Source organism: Leptonychotes weddellii, chromosome 11 (genome assembly GCF_054177405.1).
Source record: "Leptonychotes weddellii isolate Sample4059 chromosome 11, ASM5417740v2, whole genome shotgun sequence".
Classification (NCBI taxonomy): Eukaryota; Metazoa; Chordata; class Mammalia; order Carnivora; family Phocidae; genus Leptonychotes; species Leptonychotes weddellii.
Window position 1 is genome coordinate 13,601,389 of NC_138379.1, and position 23,667 is coordinate 13,625,055.

General features: G+C 39.7%; 1 protein-coding gene across 25 annotated transcripts in view; it reads left to right on the top strand.

The window, feature by feature from the left end:
• The window catches only part of PHF21A (PHD finger protein 21A), a 190,241-nt gene that overhangs the window by 136,471 nt on the left and 30,103 nt on the right, over positions 1-23,667 (top strand). For 18 of the 25 annotated variants that reach the window (XM_081798239.1, XM_081798236.1, XM_081798251.1 and 15 more), the window contains 4 exons: positions 2,565-2,768; positions 9,205-9,456; positions 10,673-10,762; positions 14,253-14,546. In XM_081798239.1, coding sequence (XP_081654365.1) covers positions 2,565-2,768; positions 9,205-9,456; positions 10,673-10,762; positions 14,253-14,546 — 840 coding nt within the window. The remainder of the gene's footprint in view (positions 1-2,564; positions 2,769-9,204; positions 9,457-10,672; positions 10,763-14,252; positions 14,547-23,667) is intronic. The other 7 variants (XM_081798249.1, XM_081798257.1, XM_081798252.1 and 4 more) reach the window with 3 other exon arrangements.

Sequence of the window (23,667 nt, forward strand, 5' to 3'; positions counted from 1 at the left end):
CTGGGAGTGGGTTCTGGGCTTTGTCTCTTGCTTCTAGTTTACCCCAGTTAGGTAGTAAGTAGGAGAGCACGCTGTATTTCCCGGGGATGGCTGTAGAGGAAAAGAAGTACCTTTCCTTTTGTGCCTGGTAGAGTAATTACTTCGTTTCCTGTGCTGTTTTTGTTCAAAGTTTATTTTTTGGCAGGTGTCACATTTGTGTTCTATTATTTCCTCATGGTTTCTCTCCTCCCCCTGATTTGAGCTGGGGTTTTTTGTAGAGGTTCTTAGAGTCCCTTTCTTGGGCTACTGATGCTACACTTCAGCTAGTTCGTTATTACGTTTGTTTAGTGCTGGTTATATCTTAGGGAGGAGAACTGAAAGCAGCTCTAAATAGTGATTTAATTGTTAAATGTCTTACTGTTCTGAAGTCAACAAGCAAAAAAATGTACCTGTGATACGATCCTCAAAATTATCTGTAGCACGACTGCCGCTACTTGCCCTTCTCCCGAACTGTATCAGTTCAATTACTCTGTCTTTTTATACTTGAGAAATAGGATTTTGAAGACTTGAAAGTTAATTTTTTATAAGAATTTGATATTTTTATTATTCTACAGTTGGTTTCTGCAAAGACTTTGGACTCTGCACCCTTTTTTCTTTTCTTTGTAAAATTTGCTCAAAGAGGCAGTGCTAGCAGAGTATAAAGTTTAGCAGACTTCCCCCCGCCCCATTGGCCTTTATAGGATATTTTCATTGCCTAAAAAGAATCAATAAAAATATAAAAAATTCTCTCAACAATATATTTCATATTGACTTAAAGTTTTTAAAAATCCATTTTATAAATATTTTAATATTCAAATATGTTAAGCAAGTAACCTTACAAGTTTGGATTCTTTAGAGGATATGTGCAATGAAGTTGGTTAGAATCATAAGGGGGGGGTTTGAAATCAGCCTGGCCATATGGTTTCACTTAACCCTTTATTTAAAGATCTTCCTTTACTTCTTTTTCTTCATTCATGATATGTATTAGAACATGGCAGTCTATTTTTATCAGAAATAACAGACCTCAGCTGGTGAACTCACTTGAAAGTATATACTTGCTTATACTTGCTTCTAGCCATTAGGCCAAGAGAGGCAGCCCAAGTCTGGCCCCAAATGGTTTTATATGACATGTTCTCTGAGTCATTTGCTAGTCTCCGGTCCCCATCACTTTACACATCATGCGAAGAGACATTTACTTAGCTTACATACTTCCAGCCCTGAGTATAATTGTGGACAAAATAGGTCCTTGCCCTCATGGAACTTACCTCCTTTTTTTTTTTTTTTTAAGATTTTATTTATTTATTTGACAGAGCGAGACACAGTGAGAGAGGGAACACAAGCAGGGGGAGCGGGAGAGGGAGAAGCAGGCTTCCCGCCGAGCAGGGAGCCCGATGTGGGACTCGATCCCAGCACCCTGGGATCATGACCTAAGCCGAAGGCAGACGCTTAAGAACTGAGCCACCCAGGTGCCCCTGGAGCTTACATTCTGTTGAAATATATTATAGTAAGAAAGTATCCAAATACGCATTTTTCTTGGATTTGAATAAGATCTAGAATATTCAAGAAACTTTAGTTTTTATATTTTTATCCCATGTAACTAAATCCCTCCTCTGCCTAAACAAATGTACATGTTTCTGCAGATCCTATCCCATCAAAGAGGTCCTGCTCATGAGTTACACATTTGAGTAATTCAGAACGAGTATTGTTTGTATGACATATTTCTGAGATCAAGGTTTCTCTGTTTAAAAGTCTGTTTAGGGGCGCCTGGGTGGCTCAGTTGGTTAAGTGACTGCCTTCGGCTCAGGTCATGGTTCCAGAGTCCTGGGATCGACCCCGCATCAGGCTCCCTGCTCGGCGGGAAGCCTGCTTCTCCCTCTCCCACTCCTCCTGCTTGTGTTCCCTCTCGCTCTCGCTCTGTTAAATAAATAAAATCTTTTTTTAAAAAAAAAGTCTGTTTAATATTTGAAACTGATAAATGATGTTTGTGTGAATAACAAAAATTAATATGGCCACTGTCTGTGTTATCAGATAGAAAAAATAAAACTACCAACAATGCGCCAGGCACAGTTGTGAGTACTTTACATCCAGGAGCTTGTTTGGTACTCATTAGAACCCTAAGGGTATTGTTAATCACCTCATTTTACGGAACAGGAAATTGAGACACAGATAGGTTAAGTAACTTGCCGAACATCAGAGAGCTGGTAAGTAGCAAAACTGAAATCTGTGTCTCCAGAGTCACGTCCTCACAGCTACGCTGTGTTACCCTGCCAGCCTAGCACACCCAGCCAATAATGGAGCTGAAATCTGAGCTCTGCTGTGGGATCTCCATTATCTTTTCCTCTCTGTGTGGCTCAGTTTCCCTTGACATATAAAGTGTGTCTTATGCTCTTGGTTTCTCCTCATGCGTTGCATGTGTCAGTTTTCGATGGCACAGGTTTAGATGAAGCTGGTTATGGAAAGATGTCAGAGGTATAGTTGCTGCCCATTCACAGAGCTGATAAACAATGTTCTGATAGATGTTCTTTCTTTTTGTCTTCATGGGGTAGAAAAGGGTAGTTGAACAGCTACGGAAGAACCTGATAGTAAAGCAGGAACAACCGGACAAGTTCCAAATACAGCCGTTGCCACAATCTGAAAACAAACTGCAGACAGCACAGCAGCAGCCACTCCAGCAGCTACAGCAGCAGCAGCCGCAGCACCACCACCACGCCCAGTCGGCGGCCCCCTCTCCCAGCCTGACCGCTTCACAGGTACACGCGCGGAGCGGGCCCTGCGGGCCTCCTGCTGTCGGCTGCTTTAGTATTGGTCACGTAGAGCTGGGGCCTGTTTCGGACCATGCTAAGCTCAGCCAGCACCAGACGGAAGTTACTTTGGTTACTCCTTTATACTGTACACTGGGGTAAAAATCCCTTGAAATGCGTTGGCAGAAGGAAATGGTATTACTGAGGAGCAAAAATTAAGATTTCCCACCTGTCCAAAGAAGAGGGGAGAGGTAGACAGTGACAAAGACAAAAATCACTTCTCTGTGTAGGAACAGAACTAAGGTCATATTTTGAATTTCTGGAAGTATTTCTTTGCACTTGTTCTAAAAGTCTGTGTGACTCTGCCTTCTCTGGAATTGTTTTGCTGGAACTCTTAGCAGTTAGGTGTGGAGATATTCCAGGAGTGGGACCCTTGGAAACAGGTAGAAAGGTATTCAGAAGAAGGGTGATATGTTTCCATTATTCAGAGCATATGAATTTGTTCTCATATATTGAAGGAAATCTGAAACGGAAGCTACAGGTCCAAACTAGAACTAGGAACTGGAGGCTTAGTAACATTGTAACTTGGTGTAGCTGTGCAGATGTTTTTGCTGAAAGGGGCACTTAAACTAGCATATAAGAATAGTAAGGCAAGATACACAAAAAGGACATATTTGGGAATAATGTTCAGTTAAAACTATTCAATGAAAATGTTTTTGACATTTTGAATGGTTAAAAATATTTCATAGTATTTGTATTATTTTGTATGAAAATTATATGAAAGTCCAATTTCAACATCTGTAAATCACATGTTACTGGAACACACACACACATACACACACACACACAAAAGAAAACTATTCAGGCTTGATCTCCACACACCTGCCTGTAATGTGGGCATACCTTTTAAAATGGGATGGTTGAGCAGTGGTTCCTGATTCTTAGGGATCACGAGCCCTATAAGACTCTGGTGAAGGCTGTGGATCCTCTCCCCAGAATAATACACATTCACACCTGATAACACTCATTTTTGCACATGATTTCAAGGACGTTGGGATCTTCTGAAACTCAAGCATGGGCATCCTTTATGCACCAATACCAGGTCTTCACTATATACGTAGAGAAAAAGATTATAGTTTACTTGGTTATTCACTGTTTATGGACATTGGGCTGGTTCATATAGAACATTTTTCAAGTGAAGAATACATTACTTGTAAAAAATACTAAAGGTTACTAAAGATAGTTGACATTTAGTCACAGTTACTGTATACTGTTATTCTCCTGAGCGCTTTACATATAATATACACAGCCCTTATCCCAACGCTAACAAGGAAGGTGATACTATTATTATTATTATTATTCTGTTTTTTAGAAAAGAAAACTAAGGCACAGTGAGATTAAGTAATTATCGAAAATTGTATGGGTAGTATGTGTGGTAGAACCGAGATTTGAACCCAGATGTTCTGGGGAAAAGTCTGTCCATTCAGTGCTCTTCTGTACTGCCATACAATACCAAAAAAAGAAATGCCAACATTATATAAAATGCCAAAGTAGGAAAAAGAGTAATTCCTGTTGTAAGTCAGATAGCTGGAGCATAAATTTTACCATAATCTCCACTCCTAGGCTCTTTGAAAATTAAACATTCAAACTGACTTTTAAAACCCCCTGACCAGGACTTGTATTTCTTCTGAAGGATTGCTTATCAGATTACTTTTGTTGGAGTTGATTCGTTTGTTCTCTTTGCAAAGTACAGTTTGATCAGAAAGTGTTTACGGGGAAGGAGTGTGGTAGAATTCCTTGTTTCCTGGTATGTACGAGTTTTCTCTCTTAATCCATGGAAACTTACTGTTCAAGTAACATTCCGTGTCCCACAAATCAGAGGAAATACTTATATAATACTTTAATACCTCTTCCTTCCCTAGTAATCTGAGTTCTGTCCTGCTTTGGGAAGGTGAATGATGGTGAGGCGAAGGGCTATCCCCAAAACAGTGTTGTGTGGCATCTCTCCACCTGGTAGCCCACCTGATATATTTAGTTGATTTAGCTTAGCTTGTTTTATACTATTCTGTTTTGTTAAATGCAGATGTATAATTTTAAAAGCCAGAGACCCTCTGAGTTTTTGATTTCTGTCTTGACGATAAACTGTCAATCAGTATTTATTGGGTGTTCTTGGTGTGTTAGATTCTGGTATACAAAGAGGTAGTTATGGTCCCTGCCTCAAATCTGGTATATTATCATTTTCATCCATTCTGTAAATATTTATTGGGTCTCTATTATATGCAAACACTGTGCTAAGCAGTGAAGAAGGTAGATTCACAAATAAGACAGAATTTAAAAATTTAGAGAAGAAGAGGAAAATGTAAACTGCCAACAAAGAAAAATAAAATGAAAGTATCAGTGAAGAGCTGTGAAAAGGCCAGAGGACAGAGTAATTTTAACTAGAGGGATCAGAGGTGCTTCATGAATGAGGTGACACTTGAGCAGGATGTGGACAGATCAGTGAGATTTTAGTGATAGAGCAGAGGGGAAGAGCATCACAGATGTAGAGAACTGTGTGAACTAAAGTATGGAGTCACAAAAGTAAATGCGTGTCCTAGGAATAGCAGAGAGACTGATGTGGCTGTAGTGTGGATTCTGGGCAATAATGGAGAGGGAGATAAAGCCAGAGGCAGAAAGAAGCTAGCTTGTAGAAGCCCTCCAATGCATGGCAGAACCGTTGGAGTTTTGGGCAGTCAGTGGGAGTCATTAAAGGTCCATGAGGTCAGGGACAAATGGGAAGTTGTATATGGCATATATTAAATATCTAAGTTCGGAAAGGAATAACTATTAAGTAGTAATCAGCACGGGCAAACAGGAGGTGCTTGGAAGAGAAAATGTTTTATTCGAAGTCAGGTGGCTAGCAGGGACCAAGGCATAGCAAGTGGGGGGACCAGTCCCCTTTACTTAGTTAACTCAAATTCATCCTTGTAGGTAGATTGTGAAATTTTTTCAATTTACAAGAAAAAAAATGAAAGATGAGAAGAGTTGAATGCAGGTATTCTCTTCAAATTATATTCACAATCCTGTCCTTTTTAATGATATAATACAAATGTAGAGAAGCATGCAGTTAATAAAACCAAATAGAAAATAAACCCTAATGGACAAAAAGAGGAGTGGGGTGGTTCTATTTGTAGTCATGTGAGTGCGCAGCAGTTACCTGCCATTCAAAATTAAATGAAAATAGTCTAAAATAGATATGGAAGTTCACTAGAGCCCATAATAATAATCGCTGTAAGTTCTGATTTGTTCATTGGAGTCTATTTTAAATCAACACCTCATGCTCTGCAGGTAAACAACAATAATAACTTGGCAAAAAAAAAAAAGGAGTTTGCTTTTAGTGCTTCTTGCCATGTATTTCTGCATTAATTTCTAGTTGGTGCAGTTTAGATTTTGTCAAAATTAAAGAACCTCTTCATGACACTGTGGGGAAACTGCTCTCTTATCTTGAAGCCAATCACAATTGGACAGTATCAACCAGGGACTAATCGTAGCTTCCAGAAAAATAATTTTCTTTGTTGTTGGATACCTTCCTCTCCTGTGTCTTCTCTTCTTCCTGCCATACAGGTCAGAGGTTGTCATTAGGTTTGGATTTCAAAATTCTAGATTGTCTCTAAACTCTAACACTCCCAAGAGTTTGGTTTACATTCCCAAGCTCCTAGAATAGAATAAGCACCAGACCAGAGGTAAAGATTTAAGCAATACCAGTGTCGATACCTGTTGTAAATAAGTAGTTACTTGATGTATTTTTCAAAAAGTTTTCATCGGTGAATATAGTACTATGCCTTGTGCCTATATATACAGAGAATTATATAGGTGCTAGAATACATGTTGTGAAATTAGCCACAACTAAATATCTATAAAGTAGAATAAAATGCTAACCTGAGATGTCAACAAACTTGTTAGGTTTCAGGGTTTTTTAAGTGTTGCAGTTAATGGTAAGTATATAATTCAGGTGAGTTTGAGGTTTCACTGACTTTTTTTTTAGAATAATCGCTTTAGGGTGACTCAAAATATTGATAGTGATTTACCTGAACCAAGGATGTTTCAAACAAAGTACATGACCTCTTTCAAAGCAGTAACAGCATGCACAATTGTTTTTAAAATCCATGTCAGTGAGTTCTGCTGATTAGAGCTTTTACTTCCATAACCTGTGTTGGCACCAAGATTGAATGCCATCTGGTGTGATTTGCTCACCATTTGAAAAGGTCTTTGTATTTTAATGTCTTAAACTGAAAGAAAGGGCTAATATCACACTGGGTTAAAAACACTGATTACAAATAGCTGGTGATGTAAAGTCAGTCCTTTCTGCTACACTACTGTAATATTTCTTTCTTTCTTTTTTTTTTTTTAAAGATTTATTTATTTGACACAGAGAGAGAGACAGCTAGAGAGCAAACACAAGCAGGGGGAGTGGAAGAGGGAGAAGCAGGCTCCCGGCTGAGCAGGGAGCCCGATGCGGGGCTCGATCCCAGGACCCCGGGATCATGACCTGAGCCGAAGGCAGACGCTTAACGACTGAGCCACCCAGGCGCCCCTACACTACTGTAATATTTCTAATGATAAACAGCATTTAGCTTTTATTTGGCTTTCATCATGGATAGATAGTAGATGACCTGCCTCCCCGTCCCCCAGAATAAATACCAGTGTTCCCCTTTTACTCCCATTTCACAGTTGAGGCACTGAGCGAGGAGAATGAGACATGGCTGTGTTGCTGATTAGAGAGAGGAAACAAAGATTTGTGTGATTTTAGTTAAGACCATTAATAAGGATTGCTTATGGGCTGTGATGGGATAGATGAGGCCAGATCACTCATTGTTTTCATCAAAAGAAAATAAAGAGATTAAAAGATGAGATGGTGTTTATCTGTGTTTCAGGCACCTAGGAAAAAACCAGCTTAGTACACAAGCACGGACACAGTCACTGAAATGGAAATGCACAAGGGGATTTGTCCAGATCTGTTTCAGGGAGAGCAGGGTCCTTTTCAGTGGTGTGGAGCAATGCTGTCCAATCAAACTTTCTGCAGTGTCGGAAATCTTCACTGTCCAGTTTGGTAGCCACTAGCCACCAGTGGCTTTTGAACACTCGAAATGTGGACAGTGTGACTGAGGACCTGATGTTTTAATTTTATTTTGTTTTAATTAATTTGAATTTAAATGCTGCGTGTGGCTGGGAGCTACCAAATTGGACAGTGCCAGTATAGAGTAAGAAGAAAAAGGTGGAGTAGTATCAAAACCAGAACCAGCATGTTGTTGGACCAGATAAACTTCCATGTTCCTGAAACGTTTGGATCTTTAGGATCTTGAGTGAGTACTGGCACTAGATTAGGTGTGTGGGCCATGTAATAAGGTTGTTTGCATTTTCTTCTTTTGTAACTGCCCCTTTAACTACTCTAGAAACTACAGCTGCAGAGCACAAGCACTTGTGGAGGATCAGTCAAGTCCTGTCACCTCTGCTCATCCTCTCAACTATCAGGCTTTTTTTTTTTTTAGTGGTGGGGAAGGGGCAGGAGGAGAGGGAGAGAGAGAATCTCTAGTAGGCTCCACGTCCAGCACAGAGCCGGACATGGGCCTCGGTGTCCAACCCCTAGATCACCACCCGAGCCAAAACCAAGAGTCGGATGCTTAACCAACTGAGCCACCCAGGCGCCCCTGATCTATAAGGCTTTTTGAAACGCAGGTGTTTGCTTCCACTTTGTCATGTTTCACTGGATCTTTGATTGCTTCTGCAGCAGTTCTCCAGAGAAAAGATTGTAGTTAGTGACTCACAGCCCTTTGGTATCAAGAGCTGGTATTTACTATACTAGGTGGTTAATAGGTTTTATTATCTAGAGTTTGGGATTTACTGCCTTTGAGGCAACAGTTGTGCTAATCCTCATGTGAGTTTCCCTTCCTCCTCTCTAGGGTGACAATCAAAAGAATGAAAAGACACTGTCCTTTCATCCGAGCATTTGTGTGACAGGAGGCAGATAACCAGAATTATACGATGGCTTTCTTCATATTGATGAGGTTGTAGCAATTAAAGATAGAGATGGTGTATACCCCATTGATTTGCAACTTCTACAGAGTTTAAATTAATTGAGAGCAAGCAAAGAATAAAAAAACAGATAAATAGGTACACTCATACTCTGTATCTGTAAACCCACCCCATTCATTGTTGAAAATCCTGTGCCCATATTTGTCCGCAGTTATTACTATGAACTTGAAGCTGAATTTGAAAACTCTGGCACAAACTAGAGCCTGTCTTTCCCTGTAGTAAGAAGTGTGCTGTATGTACACAAAGGAAATGTTGTTATATGGAGAAACTGGATTATAAGAATCATTGCTTTGTTTTCTTCTGGGGATTAGTAGCATATTGTTTAGTGGGCCCACACTTCAGTGTCCTAATATCTGTTCTCCATGTCTCCTAGAAGACTGTAACTACAGCTTCTATGATTACCACAAAGACACTACCTCTCGTCTTGAAAGCAGCAACTGCGACCATGCCTGCCTCTGTTGTGGGCCAGAGACCTACCATTGCTATGGTGACCGCCATCAACAGTCAGAAGGCTGTGCTCAGCACTGATGTGCAGAACACACCAGTCAACCTCCAGACGTCTAGTAAGGTCACTGGGCCTGGGGCAGAGGCTGTCCAAATTGTGGCAAAAAACACAGTCACTCTGGTAAGCCAGCAGCTGCTACTCATGTGTGCCCACATGAGAGGGTTCAGGATATGCATTTGTAGAGTATATCCAATTTATGCTTCTGCTGAATTTTTTAGTCTCCATCATTCAGCCATATCAAGTTTTCCTTGAGGCTGACAAGGGAATATGGCATTCCTACTATCTGCTCAAATAACTGTAGAGGTGTCCCTTGACACCAAGGACCAGAATCCATTCAGTGCATTATCTGCAGTCAAAGTATGACTTGACCTGGGGAGGAATGTCCTTCGTAGTGGCATGCACACAGTTTTATGTAGCTCTCTCCATCCTATTTGCAGACCTGCCTGTGAAACTTGAGTGCTTACACTCTCTGCTTCTGTATTACTGATTTGGGGAAAACTCCCCGCTGAACTCCTTTAGTTCACTATCCCTTGAAATTGGCTGCACCCAGGAAGTACTAGAACAAGCTGAGGCACTTTAAAAATATTCAAGAAACTCACAAATTAACAGTGTCTGTGCCCAAGGACTATCAGAAAAAAAGATCCCTTGAAGAATTACTTGAACAAAAACTGTTCATTTCATGAGATTCTAGGGTAAAACCATTTAGAAACTGATCCTCTCTGAAGCTTGGGGGAAATATAACCAAATTGTGGTTTTAAAGTCCCTTCTTAAAATTGCAGCTAAGCGCTCTTGGTGGCTTTTGAATGATGACCAGTGATGAGTTAAATGAGATAGCAGTAAAGTGAAGCTTCAGCACTTACCAGGAATCTTGAGAGAAGTGACCAGTTATCTCAGCCAAATGCTGAGAGTTAGAAAATTCTCTACAGGAATAAAGCGATTCACTGCTAGATAAAGCGCTTATATTAGGAAAAAGCCCATTTGGCCAGGCAGCAAGTTTGATTTTACTTTGGATCCATTCTTGACTTTTAAAATATGTACGTGCAAGAGTTCTTGAATGTCAAAGGAAATTGGCTAAGATTACCGAGCCTGCTCTGTTGTACATTAGGCGTGTAAGGACACAGAAATGTGGTTGGTTCACTTTGTAGGGTAAAACGTGCAGGTGGGAAAAGGTTTTTTCAGGCAGTGTTAATTCAGATGGTTAATTCTACAGTGAAAACTTCTAGAAAATATTGCCTGACCCAGAGAATAGTGATGCTAAAAATACTGTAAGAACGCCTAGCTTTGATATTGAACAGTTATTGTCCTCTGTGGTTTATTTATTTTTCCCATTTTTTAGCAGGTTCAGGCAACACCTCCTCAGCCCATCAAAGTACCACAGTTTATCCCCCCTCCTCGACTCACTCCACGTCCAAACTTCCTTCCGCAGGTGAGTAAACCAGTGACAAGCCCAGGGATGGGTTAGGTGAGACAGAAGTCCTCATGGGCCCTTTTTAAGCAGCCTGAAATGTGATTATCAGCTCAGCTTTGCTCAGATCTTACTTAGTTAGCTAAAGGTTCTAGATGCTGATTTCTATACTGGGAAGAAGCTTATTTGATCACCGGGGTTTCTTAGCAATGACCAAAGGCAGTAGCAGGGGGATGTGAGGAAAAGGAGAATTTAAGATAGCCCCATTTTAAACCTTATGATGTTAACTTACTGGAAGTTTAGCCAAACCTGCCTTCCAGTGGGGAAGGAATGCAATCACTACTTTTTTTTTTTTTTTTCCTGTGTGCCAAAGAGAGTAGGGAAGGAAACAATAGCCAAACTAACCAGTAGAAACCAGAGAAATTTAGTTTTACTCTGGGAAGTAATGGTATTAAGCATAATTTTTAAACACAAAGCCTTGCCTGTAAAAGTTTAGACTAGGGGTCTGCACAGGGAACTTTCTACCTAGGCCCAAGCAGCTCTGCTTGCCCATATTGCCCTGGGAGAATTCTTCTAGCAGTTGGACTAAACTCATCATTCTCATTGCAGGATGTCAGGATTGCCCCAGTCTGGGTTTTGACGGGACTTGACTTGCCTCGTAGAAAGGCTAGGAGTTCCCATCAGAAGCCCCATGTTGTAGGCAAAGAGAGAAGAGTAAGAAATTTTGTGGACATAGGTGATTTCCAAATTGCCTGTGCACTAGGTTTGGGCATTGAGAACATGAGATAAGGTGATTTCAATCATTTATGCAGTAGATCCTTAATAAATACCTTGGGTATCAAAAAAGCCAGTTTTCAAGACAGTTCTCTGCCCTCAGAGGGCTTCAGATCTATGTACAGGCAATCACAGTGTCCATTATGGGAAGTACCGGGTAGTCTGACCACACATGGGAGGGACACCCAGCTCATTCTTAAGAGTATTCTAGAAAGTTTCCTAGAAGAGTTGACATTCAGTCTGAGACCTAAAATCCTAGTAAAGTTAGCCTGACAAAGTTTTGGGGGAAGAATAAAAATGTCCCCGGCAGAGGGTAGAGCCCATATGCAAATCCAGTATGGAGAGATGCATGTAAGCCTAAGGAACCACAAGGCAATTTGGTGTAGCTGATCATACTGGGCCATGTAACTGACTCAGGCTAGGGTAAGAGGTGAGGCTGGAGAAGCCCATTGTGCCACAGGCCGTGGAGCCTTCTAGACTATGTAGGAATTTGGGCCTTATTCCAGGAACAACGGGGATCCATGAAAACATTTCCATACAAATACTTGAAATGATCAGATTTTTGTTTTAGAAAATTCCCTCTTGTCATTGTGTGGAGAATAGATTGGAGATGATCAAGACTGTGGGCAAGAAGAATAGTTAGGACATCATCAACAATAATAGCTAATGTTTGAAGACTCCTGCTATGTGCCATTTACTCTGCTAGGCACCTTCTGTGGGTTATCTATTTTAATCCCCACAACAGCCCTGTGAAAGTAGTTATTATTTTTTTTTTAGGTAGGGAACCTAGGGCTTAGTCCCTGTTTGGGTCATGACCCATGAGTAGGTTGTGTGAAATCAATTTAATGGATTGTGACCAGAGTTTTTAAATAAAATGAACAAAACAGAATATGAAACATTAGAGTACATTGCACATACGTAATGTCTCATGAAGTTTTTGTCTTACAGAGATATAGGTCTATGTCTATATGCATGTACTGGTTACAGTAAGAAATGTATTCCCTACTGTGTGTCTGCAGCACCCAACACAGGGTCATCTTAAGTTCAGCTAAATATTCAGATTCATGGGACTGTCAAGGCCCACACTTCAACACAAGACAGAAACCAGAGCTTACCAGCAAGACAGCATCAGACATTTTTTGTCAGCCTGTATGGCAGTCTCCACAGCTGTTCAGTGATAGCTCAGGTGCAGGGAAACGGTGGGAGAGCCATCCTGGCATAGAAGCCTTACGCCACACAGGAACCAGTGTATCTTGTAACAGTTCCATAGCCATGGCTTTCAAGGTCCCCACACTGGACATGCCCAGTTACAGAAGTCAGCCCCACTTCATGAAGCCCAAAGCATGGTGTCCCATCAAGTATTTATAATTCTCCCCATTCAGATTCAACTTAGCCGTAAGGGATCATTTTTACCATAAGCAATGTTGCCTGGTAACATAGTTGACATTCTTACCCTTAATCAGGTTTCCAGGGGTACAGAGCTGGAGAGTTAACTGCAGGTCAAACTTTCATGCATAAGAGGAAAAGATTTTGCCCACAGGGTCACTGTACAGAAAGTTTGAAAAATGCTGGCTTAAATCAGGTATGTTACCTGAGGTTAGCCAGCTAGTAAGGGGTAGGAACCAGGATTTGAACCTAGGCACGGCTGACCCCATGTTTTTAATCATAATTTTTTATCACTGTTCCAGTAAGCCAAACATGAGGTAGAGCGATGGCAGGATGAGGATAGAAAGTAGCCATATCTGAGAAGGATTTAGGAAGTAGAGGTACAGTAGGAAACATCAAGAATGGTTCTGAAGTTTATTTAGCAGGAAAAGACCATTTCCTGAGGGGATGATAATAGGAGGAAGGAGAGAGTTGGAGGAAGAAATAGGTGAGTTTTAGACATGTTGATTTTTTATTGTTGTTGTTTTTAAAGATTTTATTTTTAAGTAATCTCTACACCCAACGTGGGGTTCAAACTCACAACTCCAAGATCAAGAGTCGCACACTCCACTGACTGAGCCAGCCAGGAGCCCCTAGACATGTTGAATTTTAATTTCTTGGGAGACTTCCAAGTAGAGATATATGACAGGCAGTTGAGTATATGGTTCTGAAGTTCAAGAAATGTCTGGTCCTGAGATACCAAGTATGGACGTCTTCAGTACATAGATGGTAATTGAATCCATGGGATGGGTGAGAACTCCCAGGAAGAGTGAGGAGATTGGTAAGAAAAGAGGTTCCAGGACAAACTCTGAGAAATACTTACATTTAGGATTGGGCAGAGGAAGAGGAAGCCCACAAAGGTGACTTAGAGGAGCAGCCAAGAACAGGGAGTTAGAGAGCCAAGGAGTCACCCTGAATTGAAGCCACGGACGTGAAGAAATTTAGAATGTGAATTAAGACCAGCGGCAGCATTATTACCATACTGGGCACAATTCCTGGGTGAGACCAGCCTCTGGATTAGGCATTTGACCTCAGCCCGAAGAGGCAGCATGGTATGGGAGAGGGAGCTAAGGTTTGGATTCAGAAGAACCATGTTGGAGGGTAACATTTGGACCCTCTTAAGAGCTGATGAGTCTTTTATAAGATTATATATCCTGACAACCATAGAATTAATAACACCAAAATGAATATTAATAAATATTGGTACTAAATACCATTTCACATACAAAGTGTGAAAAACCTGGCAATGTCTTAGACTTACAAGACTTGAGAAGTTTCTTTAAGTAATACAATTATCCTCTCTTTCCCATAGGTTCGACCCAAGCCTGTGGCCCAGAATAACATTCCTATTGCCCCAGCACCTCCTCCCATGCTTGCAGCTCCTCAACTTATCCAGAGGCCCGTCATGCTGACCAAGTTCACCCCCACGACCCTCCCTACCTCCCAGAATTCCATCCACCCCGTCCGTGTCGTCAATGGGCAGACTGCAACCATAGCCAAAACGTTCCCCATGGCCCAGCTCACCAGCATTGTGATAGCTACTCCAGGGACCAGACTCGCTGGACCTCAGACTGTACAGCTTAGCAAGCCAAGCCTTGAAAAACAGGTACAGGCAGAGTATGCATCTGCTTCGGGCAATAGTAGCCTTGCCGTTGAGGCTGGGCTGGCTCTGAGAATGCTTTATCTCAGCACCATTGTCAGTAACCTGTTGCTTATCATGTGATCATTTATCCACAGTGCAAAAGGGCTAATCTTACTGAAGAAAGTTGGGTTGCTTTCCCCACCATCCCCTTCCAGGTGGATTCAGATTCCTGTGGGAGTGAGCTCCCCCTGCTGGTTCTGAGCTGAAATTCACAGATGGGTTCTGCTGCTCTCCGGAAGCACAGAGATATATAATACACAGAAAATGGCATATTAGTAAGGGCCCAATAAGAATCCAGATGAGGATATGACTGTGAAAGTCAGGAAGACTAAACAAAACGGGGAAAGGAATTTCATTTGACAGATTTCCCCTGGTTATTACAGATAATGAAGAACCAAATGAAAAAAATTAAAATTTCTAAAAAGCATTTTTTTTAACTCTAGAGAATACAGCCGTTTTAGCCCAAATATTGAAGTCTCTCATGTATATTTCTAAAGTCAGATTTTCTCTTAAAAACACAAGGCTAGAGAAATACAAGTAACCTCCAAAAATACTTAAGGGTTCTGTGACAGAAGACTTCTAAAAACAAGAAAAATAATTTATAGGCAGTTAACCATATTCTGTTTAAAGAAAGACCAATGATGAGAAAGAAGAATTTTGCAAAGAAAAGCATCCTCTTTCAAGAAAGTTGCTTTAAAAAGTCATTGACCTAGGGCGCCTGGGTGGGTCAGTTGGTTAAGCGACTGCCTTCGGCTCAGGTCATGATCCTGGAGTCCCTGGATCAAGTCCCGCATCGGGCTCCCTGCTCGGCAGGGAGTCTGCTTCTCCCTCTGACCCTCCCCCCTCTCATGTGCTCTCTCTCATTCTCTCTCTCTCAAATAAATAAATAAAAAAATCTTTAAAAAAAAAAAAAAGTCATTGACCTATTTCTAATTGCTCAGGCTTGAGTTCTCATTCATCTGAAAATAGTCTCTGGTGATCCTGAATCTTCTGCTTCTGGATGGCTGACCATGATTCAGAGAGGCTGGCCAGATGGTGGGAATGAGGGGCTTCCTGCTGCCTTGGCCTTCTTGAACAGAGGATCCTTATGCATCAAGCACCCGGCTTTCTAAACAGACAGCTCATAAATGCAGCAGACCTTGCACTAAAAAGCTGGGTACTAAAACCTCATGCTCAGAAAACACAAGGGAAAACAGATCTCTTTTCCTGCGGAGCCTACTCAAACCCCAGAAAATGCTTTAAGGAACATTCAGAAATAAATTAGTTATGTATGTTTTATGTCCTAAGTTTTCAAACTTAGTATCAGCAGAACTTCATTATTAAAATATGATAGTGAAGTGCTCAAGCTGGGAAGTTTGAGTAGGAGTGTGTTTAGAGATCAGCTGCCCTCGTGTCCTGTGCTGGTTTCCAGAGAGCTGGTGAAAGAGCCTTAGAGTTCCAAAGAATGTGGTTTCAAAACTCTCTTTTAGATTACTAAATAGTATTTTTCTCTGACCTCTTTTTTGATAAAGATACTTTTAGGAGACTTACTTTTTCAGTTTCATTTTAATTTTACATTTCTTATTTTTCTGATTACATCTACAATAATATATATTCCTTATTAAAGAAAACTCAAACATTACAAAAATATGTAATGTACAAAATGCATCCACTCCATCATCTATGGGAAGAGTAAACTTCCCCCATAATTCTAACCCCTGACACTTAAACAGTATATAAACAGTTCAGATTATATTCCTCCACATATTTTCTCTGCACCTACTAACATTTTTAAAGCAAAAACCAAAATTAAACAATACATATTTTGTAACTTGCTTTTTTTCATATTGGATCTTGAATATCTTTTCATGTTCTGGCCTTACATGTTCATAGAGCTTTTAATTTTAATTATAATACCATAAAAAGGTACCCAGGAATTCTTAAAAATTTAAAAAAAAAAAAGAGTTTCTTTCCTAGCAGTAAATTCCATGGTCTCTCTTCTTGTTGATCTAATGGAGGCATCCAGTCATCACTCTTTTAGTTTAGCAGACCACCTGCCCTAACAGGCTTGCAGGTTACTAAGCTCAGTCAGCAGGGGTGCTCTTTAGACCAGACTCCATTCTCAGAATCCTCTGACTTCAGATCTTTCTCCTATCCTTCTTTTCTGTGTTTCATTTCCAGTATCACATTTATAGTGATTAGGAGATCTCATAGATGGGCTAAGAGTGAAGCAGTATAAATATTGTAGCCACAGAGGTACTACTCACAGTCTGCTCATTGAGTTATCAAAACCTGTGTCCAACATTCTCTGTGTCACCAGGCCAGATGGGTTCCTGTTTTCTTCTGTTTCCTTTAGGGTGATAACATTCATTTAATAAAAATGTGTTGATTACCTGCCAGCTACTATGCTGAATGTGATGCCTGAATACAAGGGTGGCTAAATCAAAGCCTAAACCCTCACAGACCTCAGTGTGTAGTGCATTTAGGACAGGTACGGACGGAGGCTTTGCCTCCAGGGGAGGAAGCATGGCAAGCTGTGTGGTTTCAAAGGCCTTCCATCTTGGCACAGAAAAGGAAGAAGGCAGTGCCAGTTATGACAACAGTGTCTAACGTCTCCTTCCCCTGTCAGGCATTACCAGCTTCCTTATCCACCCGAGGTAAGAGCTTCCCTGTCTTACCCTTATTAGAAGCCACATTACATTGTGGCTCTGAAAACATGAGTGCTAGAGTTTAAAGAGTTGAGGCTGGAAACATGTTTTTGGCGGAAAAGCAGAGCCAGACAAACTTACATCCCCCATACCACTGCCTTTTATGTCCCGACTCTCTAGCACTCTATGAAATGGGGCTAAACACCTGTTAATGATGCACTGAAGTAAAGCATTTAAAGTCTATTAGACTGATGCAGTTAGTTCTCAGGAATTATGTTTGTATTTTATCTACTTCACCCTCCCCCTGCAACAGAGACCTCCATGTAGGTCCCCAAGGTAAGCTACTGAAAAAAAGTCCTGGGTTCTTTGGGAAAAAACTGCCAGATTGCCACCCATTCCCCTACTTCTATATGTTGCATAGGAACTTACCCTAGATCCTCTAAAAAAAGAGTGCTTCCAAGATGAGAATATTATCCAATGTATTATCCTCAAATCCCAGTCTTCCCTCTTAGGAAACGTGAGCTGGTGACTCTTTACCTTCCACTTTAATACTAATGCTCTAGCAGGGAAAATAGATCCAAATGACCAGAGATGGATTTTGCTTTACCTTCAATCCAAATTTATTCAACCGTGATTGATGAAACTATTTTGACATTTATTTATTTGCAAGTGACTAATTTTGATTATTCATGCAGCCAAGTTTCAGAAGATGAATTTGAAATTCAGGGTATAAATGGTTAACTTAGTTTTTCTAATCTTGTTCAGAGTGTTTGATTTATATCTTTATCATACCAAAAAGAACAGGATTTCTAAATTAAAATAGTCATGGGTGCAAAGCAGTAAATATAAATGAGTAAAGCAGGCTGGAAGTAACATGTAGACTTTTATTTTTCAATTTTCAGTGGGAGCCCAAGTAAAGAGATATCCCACTTTTATTCTTAATTTCTCTTTGAAATAGTAAGACAAGCATGATAAAATTGACAATTTGGCCTTGGTGTCAACAAGACCAAAGAAGGTGGAAGAGACTGTGGTAAGCCAGAAAGTAATATATGCCATCTCAAGGAAGCAACTACTTCTTGACAATAGCCAATTTTTTTTATCATATGGAAACTTTTCCTTTAAGAAAGGCCAAAAATCCAGATATTTTGAGAAATCACCTAGTTTTAAAAATACTGATAACTGTTTAAACACCATGTAGGCAAAAAATAGCAATTGCAGGGCAGCTTCACCTCTGGATAAATGGTTTCTAATGTCTGACAAAGACCAAACCAAGCTAAAAGCTTACTTGTTTTTGTTTGTTTGTTTCCCTTTTTTTTTTCACTTGGGTGAAATTCATACCACATAAAATTAACCATGTTGAAATGAAGAATTCAGTGGCATTTAGTACATTTACAATGTTGTGCAACCACCACCTCTGTCTAGTTCCAAAACATTTTCATTACTCCAAAATAAAACCCAGTATCTCTTAAGTAATTACTCCATTTGCTCTTTTCCCTGCCTCTGGCAGCCACAAATCTACTTTTTGTATCTATAGATTTACCTATTCTGGATATTTCATATAGATGGAATCATATAATGTGTTGCCTTTTGTGTCTGGCTTCTTTTAATTAGCATGGTATTTTCCAGATTCATCCACATCCTAACATGTATCAGTACTTCATTTCTTTTTAATGGCTGAATAATAGTCCACTGTATATATACCACAACTTGTTTATCCATTCATCCATTGATGGACATTTGGGCTATTTCTACCTTTTGGCTATTGGGAATAATGCTGCTATGAATATTCATGTACAAATATTTGTTTGAATATCTGTTTTCTAGTCCCTGGGGGTCTATACCTAAGTGGAATTGCTGGATCATGTTAACAGTTCCATGTTTAACTTTTTAAGGAACTGCCAAACTGTTTCCAGAGCAGCTGAATCCTTTTCCATTCCCACCAGCAATGTATGAGCATGCCATTTTCTCTGCATCCTTGGTAATACTTATTATTATTTTCTTTTTAAAAATTACAGCTATCCAGGGCACCTGGCTGGCTCAGTCGTTAAGCATCTGCCTTCAGCTCAGGTCATGATCTCAGGGTCCTGGGATCGAGCCCTGCGTCGGGCTCCCTGCTCCACGGGAAGCCTGCTTCTCTCTCTCTCCCGCTCCCCCTGCTTGTGTTCCCTCTCTCACTGTGTCTCTCTCTGTCAAATAAATAAAATCTTAAAAAAAAATTATAGCCATCCTAGTGGGTATGAAGTGGTATTGCATTGTGGTTTTGATTTGCATTTCATTAATTATTAAAATTGTTGGACATCTTGTGCTTGTTGGCCATTTGTATATTTTCTTTAGAGAAACATCCAAGTTCTTTGCCAATTTCTATGTTAGGTTGTTTGTCTTTTTGTTGTTGAGTTGTAAGGGTTCTTTGTATAATCTGAATACTAGACTCTTATCAGATTTGCAGGTATTTTTTTCCTCCCATTCTGTAGGTTGTCTTTTCACTTTTTTTTTTTCTGGAAGCCTGTACTTTCCTCATTATATGGGTAGTGTCCTTTGATACACAAAACTATTTAATTTTTTTTTTAAAGATTTTATTTATTTATTTATTTTTTTTTGACAGAGAGAGACACAGCGAGAGAGGGAACACAAGCAGGGGGACTAGGAGAGGGAGAAGCAGGTTTCCTGCCAAGCAGGGAGCCCGATGCGGGGCCCGATCCCAGGACCCCGAGATCATGACCTGAGCCGAAGGCAGACGCCCAACGACTGAGCCACCCAGCCGCCCCCAAAACTATTTAATTTTGATGAAGTCCAATTTATCTTTTTTCTTTTGTTGCTTGTGGTTTTTATGTCACATCTAGGAATCTATGGTCACATCTAAGAAAATGAAGATTTACCCCTAATTTTTCTTCTAAGGAGTTGTATGATTTTAGCTTTTATATTTAGGTTAGTAGTTCATTTTGACTTAATTTTTGTACAGAATGTGAGATAAGGGCCCAGTTTCATTCTTTTGCATGTGGATATCCATTTCTTCTGGCACCGTTTTGTTGAAGAGACTTTCCCCATTTGAATGCTCATGGCACTGTTATTGAAAACCAATTGGCCATTGATGTATGGATTTATTTCTGGACTCTCAATCCTGTTCTTCTGGTCTGTAGATCTTTCTTTATGCCAGGACCAACCAGACTCTCCTAATTACTGTGATTTTGTAGTAAGTTTTGAAATTGGGACGTGTGAGTCCTCGAACGTTTTTCTTTTTCAGTATTGTTTTGGCTATTCATGGTTCCTTGCAATTCCTACATGAATTTGAGAATTGGTTTTTCAGTTCTTCTGCCAAGAAAAGGCTGTTGGAATTTTAATAGAAATTAAAGATATTGAATCTGTAGGTTGCTTTGCATAGCATTGTTAACAATATTAAGTCTTCCAGTTCTTGATCATGGATTTCTTTCCATTTATTTAGGTTTTCTTTATTTCTTTCAGCAGTGGTTTATGGTTTGCAGTGCACAAGTCTTTTATCTCCATAGTTAAATTTATTCCTAGGTATTTTATTCTTTGGGGTGCTATTATAAATGTCATTGTTTTCTTAATTTCCTATTACAATTGTTCATTACTGTTGATAGCAATACAGCTGATTTTTGTGTTCATCTTGTACCTTGCAACTTTGCTGAGTTTCTTATTAGCTCTAGTAATTGTTTGTGGATTCTTTGGGATTTCTATATGTAAGATCACATCCTATGCAAATAGAGATAGGTTTAGATTGTCCTTTCCAATTTGGATGCCTCTTACGTCTTTTCTTGCCTAATTGCTCTGACTAGAACTTCCACCACAATGTTGAATAGCACTGATGGAAGTGGACATACTTCTCTTGTTTCCAATCTCAGAGGAAAAGCTTTCAGTCTTTTGCCATTGAGTATGATGTTAGCTGTGGTTTCTCATTCATGCCCTTTATAAAGCTGAGGAAGTTTCCTTCTATTCCTAGCTTTCTGAGTGTTTTATCATGAATGAGTGTTCAATTGCTTTTTCTGCATTAATTGAGATGGTCGTGTGTTGGGGGTTGCCCTCATTTATTAATGTGGTATATTACACTCCTTTCATTCCTGGGATAAGCTCTACTTTGTCATGGTGTATCATCCTTTTATTTTATTTTTTTAAGAATTTATTTACTTAGTAGAGAGCGTGCAAGCGCAGGGGAGAGGGGCAGGGGGAGGGGCAGAAGGAGAGGGAGAGGAAGAGGGAAAGAATCCCAAGCAGACTCCACGTTGATTGCAGAGCCTGACATGGGGCTCAATCTCACGATCCCGAGGTCATGACTAGAACAGAAACCAAGAATTGGGTGCTCAACTGACTGAGCCACCCAGCTGCCACTGTATCATCCTTTTAATATGCCGTGAGATTCAGTTTGCTAGTATTTTATTAAGAATTTTTCTCTATATTCATAAGGGACATTGGTCTGTATTTTCTATTTTGGGGGTGTCTTTTGCTTTGGTATCAAGGTAATACTTATATAGAACAAGTTATAGAACAAGGCTGTATAGAACAAGTTAGAAAGTGTTAATCCTTTAAATGTTTGGTAGGATTCACCAGTGAAGCTGTCTGGTTCTGGACTTTTTGGGGAGGATTTTAATTACTGTTTCAATTTCTTTAGCTGTTACAGGTCTGTTGAGATTCTCCATTTCTTCTTGAGTCAGTTTTGGTAATTTGTGTGTTCATAGGAATTTGCCCATTACACCTATATTATTTAATTTGTTGGTAGTTCTTCAGTGTACTCTTTCCTAGTCCTTTTTATTTCTATAAGATTGGTAGTAATGTCCCCACTTCTACTTACGATTTTTGTGATTTGTGTCTTCTCCTTTTTTTTTTCTCAGTCTTTCCAGCTAAAGGTTTCTCAGTTTTGTTGATCTTTTGAAAGAATCAACTTTTGGTTTCATTGATTCTATTGTTTTTGTGTTCTCCATTTCATTTATTTCTACTGTAACTTTTATTATTTTCTTCCTTCTGCTAGCTTTGGGTTTAGTTCTTCTTTTTCTAGTTCCTTAAAGGTTTTTCTAGTTCTTTAAGGTTTAAAGTGAGGTTATTGGCTTGAGATCTTTCTTATTTTTTAATGTAAACTGTTAGAGCTGTAAATTTCCTCCTGAGCACTACTTTCACTGCATCACATCAGTTTTGGTATATTGAGTTTTCATTTTTATTCTTCTCAAGGTATTTTCCAATTTCTCTGGCTGTTTCTTCTTTGACCCATTGGTTGTTTAAGAGTGTGTTGTTTAGGGGCGCCTGGGTGGCTCAGTCGTTAAGCGTCTGCCTTCGACTCAGGTCACTCCTTAATCCCCTTCACCTATTCACCTATTTAACTCATCCCCCCACCCCCTGCCCTCTGGTAACCATCATTTTGTTCACTATAATTAAGAGTTTATTTCTTCATTTGTCTTTCTCTTTTTTCCCCTTTGCTCATTTGTTTTGTTTCTTAAATTCCACATAGGAGTGAAGTCATATGGTATTTGTCTTTCTCTGACTTATTTTGTTTAGCATTATATTCTCTAGATCCATCCATTTCATTGAAAATGGCAAGATGTCATTCTTTTTTATGGCTGAATAATATTTCATTATATATAATATATATATACATACACACACACACACACACACCACTTCTTTATCCATTCATCCAACAAAGGGGTGCATGTATCCTTTTGAATTCCTGTTTTTGGATTCTTTGGGTAAATATCCAGCAGTGGGATTGCTGGATCATAGGGTAGTTCTGTTTTTAACTTTCTGAGGAACCTCCATACTGTTTTCCAGAGTGGCTGCACCAGTTTGCATTCCCACCAGTAGTGCAAGAAGATTCCTTTTTTCCCCATCCTTGTTAACACTTAATTGTTTCTTATGTTTCTGATTTTAGCCATTCTGACAGGTGTGAGGTGATATCTCATTGTAGTTTAGATTTCGTTTCCCTGATGATATGTAATGATGAACATTTTTTCATGGGTCTATTGACCATCTGGATGTCTTCTTTGGTGAAACGTCTGTTTATGTCTTTTGCCTATTTTTAGTTGGATTATTTGTGTTTTGGATGTTGAGTTTTATAAGTTCTTTATATATCTTGGATACTAACCCTTTATCAGATACGTCATTTCAAATAGTGAAAGTTTTACTTTTTCCTTACGGACTTGGATGACTTTTATTTCTTTGTGTTGTCTGATTTTAGTGGCTAGGACTTCCAGTATTATGTTGAATAAAAGTGTTAAGAGTGGACATCCTTATCTTGTTCCTGACCTTAGGAGAAAAGTTCTCACTTTTTCCCCATTGAGGATGATGTTAGCTGTGGGTTTTTCATATATGGCCTTTATTATGTTGAGGTATGTTCCCTCTAAGCCTACTTTGTTGAGGGTTTTTATCGTGAATGGATGTTGTTGTACTTTGTCAAATGCTTTTTCTGTGTCTATTGAAATGATCATATATGGCTCTTATGCTTTCTGTTATTT